Source organism: Pogoniulus pusillus, chromosome 1, assembly GCF_015220805.1.
Source record: "Pogoniulus pusillus isolate bPogPus1 chromosome 1, bPogPus1.pri, whole genome shotgun sequence".
Taxonomy (NCBI): domain Eukaryota; kingdom Metazoa; phylum Chordata; class Aves; order Piciformes; family Lybiidae; genus Pogoniulus; species Pogoniulus pusillus.
In genome coordinates, this window is record NC_087264.1 from 7,016,209 (window position 1) to 7,026,888 (window position 10,680).

General features: G+C 52.2%; 1 protein-coding gene across 1 annotated transcript; it reads left to right on the forward strand.

The window, feature by feature from the left end:
* Positions 1 to 748: 748 nt before the first annotated feature.
* LOC135181075 (uncharacterized) lies at positions 749 to 7,229 on the forward strand. Its single transcript, XM_064153971.1, has 8 exons — positions 749 to 942; positions 2,075 to 2,201; positions 2,834 to 2,943; positions 3,316 to 3,460; positions 3,990 to 4,084; positions 4,992 to 5,226; positions 6,267 to 6,310; positions 6,858 to 7,229. The coding sequence occupies exons 1-8, from the start codon at positions 749 to 751 to the stop codon at positions 7,075 to 7,077; spliced, it is 1,170 nt and encodes a 389-aa protein (XP_064010041.1). The 3' UTR covers positions 7,078 to 7,229.
* The last annotated feature ends 3,451 nt before the right edge of the window (positions 7,230 to 10,680 follow it).

The following is a 10,680-nucleotide window of genomic DNA, read 5'->3' on the forward strand; positions in this document are numbered from 1 at the left end:
CCCTTTCCTCCTGGCTGCTCTCCAGCCACTCTGTCTCCAGCCTGTAGCTCTGCTTGGGGTTGTTGTGGCCAAAGTGTAGAACCCTGCACTTGGCCTTGTTCAATCTCATCCCATTGGCCTCTGCCCACCCATCCAGCACGGCAAGGTCCCTCTGCAGGGCTCTCCTGCCCTCCAACAGCTCCACACCTGCTCCTAGCTTGGTGTCATCTGCAAACTTTCTGATGCTGCACTCAGTCCCCTGGTCCAGATAACCAATAAAGAAGTAGAACAGGACAGGGCCCAGCACGGATCCCTGGGAACACCACTAGTGGCAGCTGCCAACTGTCACCACCACTCTCTGGGCTCAGCCTGCCAGCCAGTTTGTGACCCATTTCAGAGTGCATCTGTCCAAGCCACGAGCTGACAGCTTTGCTAGGAGCTTCTTGTGGCAGACAGAGTCGAAGTCTGCACTAAAGTCCAGGTGGACTACATCCACAGCCTGCCCCACGTTCACCAGAAAGGGGAAAGGAAAAGGTGCCGCAACACCTGACTGGCTCCGTCTGGTTCTGTTGCTGCAGTCTGTCTGCACATGTCCTGACTCCTGTCCAGCCTACTCCACATGTCCACGCACAGCCTCCGCCGGCAGGTCCGTGGCATGGCGTAGGCCAGTTAGCCAAGGCAACGAGAGCTCGTGTCTCCGTTCCCGGAGCCCCCCCAAGTTCGCGGTGGAGTCGCGGCTGGCAGGCTTGAACGAGGGCGTGAGCGCACAATGGGTGCCGCACCAGGGATGCCGCACAATGGGAGGCGAGGCCGTTGCCGGGCAACGCCTGTCTGCGCGCCTATAAAGCCGGCGCCGGCAGCGCCGCGGAGCCGGAGCGTCGTGAGCGGCCCTGGTGCGGCGGTTTGGCTACAGCCGGGCGAGAGGCGGCGCCAGCAGCGCGAGGAGCGCGGTCAGCGAGCGAGGTGCGGGCAGGTGGCGGAGCCCCGCAGGGGTCCAGGGCTTCGGGGAGCGGGAGGGTTCTTGGGGACGGTGTGCCCGGTGCGGGCGGTGCTTAGCTGCAGGCCACACAAAGCAACACGAGACCACTGCCAGCTAGAGCGTGAGGCAGAGGAGCCTGGCGGCCATCAACCCAGGTGTGCCGGGTCCTGGACACTCGGCTCCTGAGACCTGTGCCCTCTGCTTGGGGTCAGCTGCAGGAACAAAGCTCTCATCTTCCGTTGTGGGGATGCAGAGTCTGAGCTGCACTGGGGCATCCAACAATCCCTTCGAGACTTACTTTCTGCCCAAAGCAGCTGGCCCTGGCACGGCCAAAGACAGCAGTAGGATGCCTGTTTTGTCTAACCCAGGACGTGCCTGAGCTACTTCCCTGACAAAAGAAGGACACAGCAAGAAACCATCCTGAAGCAGGACTGCTGCGGGTTTGGGTTTGCAGTGTCTACAAGTGCGTGGCAAATGGAAGAAGCCATGCTTGCCCCAGCAGGGATTACATGAGTGTAATAATGCAAGAGGCATAGGAAAGAAAGAGTATATCCCCCCCTTTAGTTTGGCATGAGAACCCTGAAGTGGCCAGGCTGTGAGTCCAGTGAGCCTGCACTGTCAGAGCACCAGCACACGAGGGACGCTAGCTCTCCAGAGTCTGGCACTGCTGCCTTCCACGCAGAACAGTTTCTCTTGGAGTTTTCAGGGAAGGCAAGCTTGGTCTCTGGCTCAAACTGGCTGCTTCCTGAGAAGAGCAAGGCACTCAGCTTCCTCCCACTTCGGGTTGATTTTGGTGAGCAGGAATAAGCGATCCATTCTGTCAAGACCTTTTTACTTTTGGGGGTGCTCTCTGCAGGCGTGGCTGACAGGATAGTGCTGCCTTGAAGCCTGGTGACCTTCTTATTTCCAGCAAATCCTTGCACTTCTAAATGCTGCCTGTGGCTTGGTCTGAAGCCTGCGCAGTGCCTTTCCAAGTAGGAAAATACTTCAGCTTGAGGAAATGCTTGTTGGGCCATCGTCAAGTGAGCACCGCGCTTAGATGTTTAGGTCCTTTTAAACTGTGATTGGTATGTCAGGCCTGCCCATGAAGTAGTAACCAAAGCAGATCGTTTGCAGCTTGCACAGTTACAGACTGACCTCAGTGTGGTCTGTCATGGAGCGTGAAGATTTCACAGAAGTCAGCCTGGAGGCACCTCTTGTGCTGTTAGTGGAGTCTCTGAGAAATCAGATCAGGACTGTCCAGGTAAAGCGACTGCAGTTGTCCTGCTTTCTGTACTTCCTTCTGTGCCTTTCAACAAGCAACCCAGCAAAGTCTCCTGAGAAACACAGAGAGGTGACCCGATCAGCTTGCTCTGTGTTACAGTGCTGCTGGAGTCAGGGGAATGGTTTTTTTCTTTGCCCCCAGAGGCAGTGAGGCTTATTCCCAGATTTTGTTCTTTATTTAGCACATCAGTTCAAGCAGGGTGTGATTCAGGGGTAGCTTAAGGTTCAGAGGTACAGGGCAGCTGCAACAACATCTGCTTACTGATGCTGGAAGGCATCCCCATATGAAGCACCCCAGGTCCTTACTCTCCACTGCACTTGGGAGTTGAGGTGGACCTGTGCGCTCCACCACCCTCCCTAATGCTAATGGCTAACTCAGTCCACGTCCTGTTCGTATGGGCAGCAGCAAGACTGGCTGAAAGAGGAGGAGCCTCTATTTGGACTTGGCTATTTGGACTTGGACCATGTCACCACAAAGTTAACTTCTTAGCAATTAGGATGAGGTGCTACACGTTTCATAGTGCCATTCTGTCTACCGTGTCCTTCCCCACAGGGGAAATCTGTTACTGAGTCCTTTGTGGCCACAACTAATTGTAATGATCCCTTTTGCAGTCTCTTCAAGATGAAGAAGAGAACATGCAGGAATGCTGGGGCAGACTCCAGGTTGCTGCCAGTAACCTGAAGAAGCACTGCCCCTCATCCGTCATGGGTGCCCTTGCTAGGTAAGCTTGTGAAAGAGAAGCCCCAGTTATTAGAGGTACAGAAAAGAGCCGTGCTGAGGCAGGTCTGGAGGTCTGCCAGACTTGCCAATCTGTGGGAAAACAACCTGCTTGTCTCAGGGTAGCTGTGTGAGGAGCAACTGCTACTCGCCTTTTGGTGATGGCTCACAGAGCACAAGATGGTGCTGTGCCAGAGTGCCTTCAGGAGCATGGTGTCAGGGTTCAGGCCCAGCTGGCAGTCAAGCCCCATGCAGCTGTTCACACAGCTTTATCCCAGCCCACCGTGCTGGGATGGGAAGGAAGCCACCGTGTTAGACCCTAGGCAGCCATACCCAGAAGAACAACTGCTGCCACCAAATCTCATTTGCTCCACAGTGTGTGTGAGGACCCTCAAAATGACAAGGAATTTGTTCAGAAATGCGAGCAGTGGATGAATTCCACAGCAGAAATTCACAAGACCTTCAAGAAAAGCATTCCTGGACACTTGGAAGAACTGCAGAAGGACCAGAGAGAGTATGAGGTAAAGCTAAATGTAAAAGTAGAAGCATCTTCTTGACTGGTGAAGGTGGGAGGCGATCGCTGGGAAGTGCCATGCCTTTATCAGTTGTCAGCACTTTGCAGAGGCTTTCACTCTTGAAAAGTGGCCAGCAGCTACTCAGAGGAAAACTTGACAGATGAAAGTCCTTTTCCAGAATGGATGGATCCATTTTTGCCAGGGATCCAACCAGCAGAAATACCTCCTGAGGTGCTGTGTCACAGAAGTCGTGGATTACTCCACCCTGCAGGTTATTACCTGTTGGCCTGTGCCAGAGTAGTGTGGCCTGTGGCAAGTGGCTCAGCAGTTTGTGTAAGAACTGCACTTAAACGGTGCAGAAAAACCCCTACTTGTGGTAAATCAGAAGCATGGTGAAGTGTTCTCACAGTGAGCTTCATGTTGCCACAGTGGACCACAGCTTCACACTAGGGGCGGGGTGTTTCTATCTCTTCTTGCTGTCACTGCAGCCACTTGCAGTGAACACTTACAGCTGTTGTTCTCCTGCTATTTTCAGGAGCTGCAAAACGAAATTTCCACAAATGAGCAGAGATTTAATTCTGTGATGGAAAATGTTCTACCTTCCTGGGAATCTGGAGATCCAGAGAAAAGGTAATCTGTTTGTTTTTGTCCCCAAGGTCATGGTAATTCAGTGAATGTGCTCTCTCCCATAGAGGTGGTACTGTGTCTACCCCTGGCACACTGGACAGGCCGTTGAGTCCTCAGCCACAAACCCCCAAAAGAGGTGTAGCTAAACCTGTTTTTTATCAGGTCCATTTTCTCATCATCAGTGGCGAGAAAGAGAGCAGCAGCAAGTAATGCTTGTGAGCAGAGGTTCAGCTGCCTCAGGTTTTTGCTGGGAAGACACTGTTACTCCTCCCTGCCCAAGCTTGCTGCTTCCAGACAGCTGGCAGGAGAGTGTGTGTGCTCCCCTCAGCCACTTCAGTCTGAAGCCCGTGGCTTGGCTTAAAGCTACCCCAGGGAAGGTAGGGCTAAGCTCAGCAAAGCTGCTGGCCTGAACAGTCTTGCAGCTCCCTCCACAAACACAGGCATTTGTGCAAGAGCTAACGTGGGGGCCACAGCCTCCTGCAGAGGAGCAGAACTGGGAGATGGAGTTGTCTTAATCCCCCCAGCTACACCTGCTGGATCATGTAAGCATGCTGTAGGAAGAGGCCAAAAGCCTGTCTGAACGGGTTCGCTAACAACACACAGGGACTTCCCACTCGGCAGTGAGGTCCCATTGCTGTAGGAGAGCAGAGCCCCTCAGAGTTGAACTGCCAGCTAAACAGACTGGGAAAAGCACAGATCAGTTTTGCAGCACCATCAGAGACCTTGTCTCACTTGCATCGACCTGCTGCTGGTTCTCCAGACAAGTGTTCAGTGCTTATTGTGAAGGCTGCCCTCCACAGATTTCTATGCCAGAACAGGAAGAATGCCTTACGTGGAAAGCCAGCAGAGTGGCTGTAAAATGGAGCCTTACGATGAAGATATGTGAACACTTCACACTTTGCATTTTCAGAGGACAGTTACTTTCCAAGTTCACACTGATGAAGGAGCAGTGGCACCATGTTAGCTGGGTGGTGCAGCAGAGAAAGAAAAGCATCGATGGATTTCTGAGACTGTGGCATCTCTTCCTGTGTTGCCTGCTGAGTCTCAACAGATGTCTCGTGGATACCAAGAGCTTTGTCGCATCTGTGAAGACCCAGGACTGCCACAGCCACCACCAGCGTAGGAATCTCATTAAAGAGTTGAAGGTACTGTGCTTATTTCTCAGCACTCCAAATCTGTGGAGTTTTCCCAAACTGAAGCAACTTCCTCTGTCCAGTAAGGCAAAAAGCTTCACTATCGTGTGCTTTGGGGGGAAAACTCCTTGCTGACACTTAAAGCTGTGAGCACAGATGAGAAAAGAGGGACACTGTGAAATGCTCCCTGTCCTGGGAAACCTCCTGGCCCCTGTTGTCCTTTAGTGGCCTGCTATGCTTTAAATGTAGGACAGAGATTGGATGTGGAAATACAGAGTGGCAGGATGCTCCCATCTGGACAGTGGATCTTCCAGGCAATGAGTTGTGCAGTTTATGTGCTGTGGAAAATCTTTTCCTTTGTCAGCCTTTAGTTCTTGGGTGTGCACATACCTGTGCACTTCTTTGGTTAACAGCTAAGTAAAACCAACCCAGGAAGTCGATGGTTTCATCTGATTTTCTGAAGCCAAAAAGGGCATCTCCGTTTGTGAGTTTGCTTCTTCCCTACTGAAATGTCATCAGTGAGCTTCTAAAGCTTTGGCTAGGCACAGCTTAGAAAGGTCGTTTCTCTTTCTCTTGAAGAGTAAGGCAGTGATCCTGCAGAGGTGGCAAGCCCTGTACTCTGCAGTCATCGAGACCGGGGAGAAGCTGCGCTCTGTCTCCAATCCAGAGATCAGTGCTGATCTCCAGGAGGAGCTGAGCCAGTTACAGCAGAGTTGGGAGGAAACGCAGGTGGAGCTGGAGAAGGTGCAGCTGTCCAACACGCTACAGGTAGATGATGGTGTCTTGAGAGAGGAGCAGCAGCTGCTTCTCCAGTCTTTTGGGTCTCCAGACCTTCCCTTCCAATCTATGGCCATGCCCAGGGCTGAGCTCTGTAGCAACAAGGCAAATAGTGAGCATCTGCTCCCTGCTCTGAGGGAGGTGCCTGTCATGAGGGCTTGTGGGAAGCTCCTCCTGTTGCTGGCCTGATCTCAGTCTACAAGTGTCCCTTTTGAGGCAGAGAAATCCCTTGCAGTTTCTGAAGCTTGGATGCTAAAAGCTCTTTCTCTCACCAGCTCACCAAGAGAAGTGCAGATGACAGAGGCAGCAGCACCACAAGGTATTGCTTTCTATTGACCTGATCTCTAAATAGATGGTGAGAACAGCTGAATGCTAGCAGAAAGCTGGGCAGCTGTTCCTCTCAGGCCCATATATGCCGGTGGAGGTGTCTTCTGCCCACCTGCAGTGTCTCCCCTACGCTCCAGCTCTGGGCTGCACCGCCCTGAATGCTTTCCTTTAGCACTCTGCACCTAGACCCATGTATCAGTGTTGACCCTTGGTTTGCCTTGCCTCCGGTGAAAACACCTGCTTAGCTAATTGTGTTAAGATTGAAACCTAACCTGTGTGTTAGGTTTAAGTCTTCTGTTAATTGCACCAGCACACCAGGAAAAAGAAACTTGCAGCTTAGAGACACAACAGACCATGAAGGGCAAAGGGGGAGTACTTGACCCCCAAGAACATGAGAGTCTGTCCAAAGAGCTAATCTTGCAATGCCATGGCAGAGCCTGATCCCTGCATCTTGGAAGGGGAGTGGGAACCCTAGAGAGGGAGTTAAAGCTACTCCTGTAATTCCAACTCTGATGTGCCTTTTCTTCTGTTCTTTTCAGCGGCAGAAGCGATCGCCGAGGACTTGCTCAGCCCACATCGCTCTGTCGCCGGGCTGTGGCTTGGGCACTTGTACTGTTTGTGTTGCTCCTGCTTTTGCTGTTCTTCCTCACTTCTGTCATTGTCCCTTCTGATGAGTTTGACAGATGCATGTCTGTCAACAACTTTGCCCGTTCCTTCAATCTCATGCTGCAATACCCACATGGGCCTCCACCATTGTAGGAAGCGGCCCAGGAACCTTCAGTGGCAGCACTCTCTCTGTTGCTACATAGGCTCTCTGCAGTGCTTTGTCATGGGGAACTTCTTCATCCTTTCTTGTTCTGTTTTCTTCACTTTAAATGTTCAATAAAGTTTGTTGTTAGTGTTAGGTCATATTACAGTGTAAGGAGCAAGGCTGTGTTGCTTTCCTTTGAAGGTCCAGCAGTGCCTCTCTTCTGGTCAAGCTCTCCACCACCAGTGCTAGAAAGTTTTCCCCAACCCACTTTAGCAGTTGCCAGGATGCACACAGCATTTCCCTGTGCTGCTTTTCCTTCTGTCATGCTGCAGTACCCCAGTGCACTTCCAGAAACTTAGAAAGTCACCAGAGAATCTTTAGTGATATTGACAGAGAAGTATCAATGAACTCGTGAAACTGTGGTAGCTCTTCAGGAGGTCCCGGCTGTGTGAGGAGCAGCTGCTGTGAGCCTTTCTGTGATGGCTCACAGAGCACAAACAGTGCTGGTAGGCATGGGTTTCAGTATGAATGCAAAGATGCTCCTCTAGTGATCTGAAAAGCAAAAAGTCACTACTAAGCACTTCTTTTACTGTGAGGAAAATCAAACCCAAACTAGAGCATGCAAGTCTTGCAGTTTGTCCTCAGCTTTCTCAGGGGCTTTCCAGCTGAGTTCTGGGCCTTTTAATTTGGCCAGTTTTTCAGTTGCTATTTATATTCCAAGTAATTTGAGGGGAAAGTCTGGGTGTTTGTGGGTAAAGGTGATAACAAAGTGTCCAGCTTGTTATACCTGTCCACACACAGCCTCCACCTGGAGCTCTTCTTGTCCAGGGTATGATGTATTCTAATGACCACAGGGCACACTCAACCTAGGGGACCCAGTGGGAGAGGAGAGGGATTTTGAGTTGGATCCCCTAGGGCCCTGGCAGGCTTCAACTCTCCCCTTTGACTGGAACAGCCCCTGGACACTTCTGTGGATTGAGCGAGTGCTTGCTGTCGCTTTGGTGAGTGTACATTGCTTCTGAATGTGACCTTGAGCACTCCCTTGTGCCTTTTGTGCGAGTGATGGGTTTTGGGTGCCCTGTAGCAGAAGGGTTTGCACACAGGTTTTGCGCTGGCTTCTGTCTGGCAGTGTCAGAGCTTAAGAGAACTGCAGAATCGTTAAGGCTGGGAAAGACTCTCAAGATTATAGAGTCTGTGATTGCCTAGGGACGAAGGGAAGTGTGTACAGGGCATTTTGGAGCTCTTTCAGATATGCTCCCGACCATGACCTCCATGTTCCAAAAGCTGAAGCTGCAGCACAAGGAGTGTGTGTGTGTGTGCCAAGGCAATGATCCTCCTCAACACCAGTACATACGCAGCTAAGTGTGACACCCCCCAGAGTGTACCTTTTGGGGAAGACTGGGAAATCAGCCTCTGGAAATGGCACCACTATCTCATGAGATAAAGTGGTGGAAGAGAAGAAGAGGAAAGGCCTTCTGCCTGCCTGGGCGTGAGGGCTGTTGCTCAGGGAACTCGTCTGAGCCGTCTCGTTTGCCGGACTTGGGGGCTACGTCCTGTTGTAAGAAGTGCGTGGCCAGACCCAACGCCTGGAAGCTATGGCAGGGTGGGGCTCATGGTGCAGGCTGCGCCGACGGCCTTTGCAAGAAGCACTTTGGCTGCGATGCGTCTCCCTTGCGCCCTGAGAAAGCGGCGGTTGGGCGCGGAGCAGCGAGGCGCGGAGGGGCGCGGGGAGCGGCGGGAGCAGGGGCGGGGCTCGCGGGCCCTCCCTCCGGGCCGTGGCGCCGCCTCCGGCGCTGTGCCTGGCAGGATAGCGCTACCTGCTACGCTGGCTGCGCCTGTACTGCCAGCCAGTTTCTGTAGGTCCTTAGGAACGCGTTGCAGCGAGCGGGGTGCAGCACAGTGCTTTGCAGTCACAAGCTCACTCTGTTGTTTAGCAGCACTTGTACACATTTGTTCAGGATGTTTCAGCTACCAAGGACACCCCAGTTAGAATTCCTCTTCTACGTGTGTTCAGTATGTCATCTAACAGAACACTTTCGTTCTGAGGATGCACACTTCATTGGGAACGATTCCGCAGGGTGTTCAGTCTCTGCACGTTGCTGACTCACAGAAAGGGTTTTCTTTTCTCTCTTAGACCTCCAAGTCAATTTGCTCATTGGAATGAAACGGTGTCTAGAATAAAGGTTTGCTTGTTATGAGAAGGAGTCATTTCACCCGTTTATGTGGATTTGGGGCACCTTTTCTACAGGTTTCTATCTAGATTGTGTTTCTTAGGGGGGAGTGCAGCAAATAAAAGGCTTCAAACTGGCTGTAATGTACAGCTCCTAGTGACTTCTGCTATAAGTGCAGGTGCCAACTGGTATCCCAGCAGCATGTCTGATGCCCACAGCTTGGCTTAAAGCTGCCAGGGAAGGCAGGGCTATGCTCAGCAAAGCTGCTGGCCTGAACACTCTTGCAGCTACTCCACACAGAATCATAGAATCAACCAAGTTGAAAGAGACTTCCAAGTTCATTCAGTCCAACGTATCCCACCTATCCATCCAGTCCAACCTATCCAACCAACTAGGTCATGGCACTAAGTGCCTCATCCAGGCTTTCCTTCAACACCTCCAGGGATGGTGACTCCACCATCAACCTGGGCAGTGCATTCTAATGGCAGTTCTCTCTCTCTCTGTGAAGGGCTTTCTCCTAACATGCAGCCTACACCTCCCTTGCCACAACTTGAGACTGTGTCCCCTTGTTCTCTTGCTGCTTGCCTGGCAGAAGACATCGACCCCCACCTGGCTACAGCCTCCCTTCAGGTAGTTGTAGACAGCAATGAGGTCACCCCTGAGCCTCCTCAAAGCTAAACAACCCCCATCTCCCTCAGCCTCTCCTCACAGGATTTGTGTTCCAGGCCTCTCACCAGTTTTGTTGCCCTTCTCTGGACATGTTCCAGCACCTCAACATCTCTCTTGAATTGAGGAGCCCAGAACTGGACACAGTACTCAAGGCGTGGCCTGACCAATGCCGAGTACAGGGGCAGAATAACCTCCCTTGTCCTACTGGCCACACTCTTCCTGATACAGGCTTGGATGCCATTGGCTCTCTTGGCCATCTGGGCACACTGTTGGCTCATCTTCAGCTACTCTCTTCCAGTACCCCCAGGCACATCTCTGCCTGGCTGCTCTCCAGCCACTTTGTTGCCAGCATGTAGTGCTGCTTGGGGTTGTTGTGGCCAAAGTGTAGAACCCTGCGCTTGGCCTTGTTCAATCTCATCCCATTGGCCTCTGCCCACCCATCCAGCACGGCAAGGTCCCTCTGCAGGGCTCTCCTGCCCTCCAACAGATCCACACCTGCTCCTAGCTTGGTGTCATCTGCAAACTTTCTGATGCTGCACTCAGTCCCCTGGTCCAGATAACCAATAAAGAAGTAGAACAGGACAGGGCCCAGCACGGATCCCTGGGAACACCACTAGTGGCAGCTGCCAACTGTCACCACCACTCTCTGGGCTCAGCCTGCCAGCCAGTTTGTGACCCATTTCAGAGTGCATCTGTCCAAGCCACGAGCTGACAGCTTTGCTAGGAGCTTCTTGTGGCAGACAGAGTCGAAGTCTGCACTAAAGTCCAGGT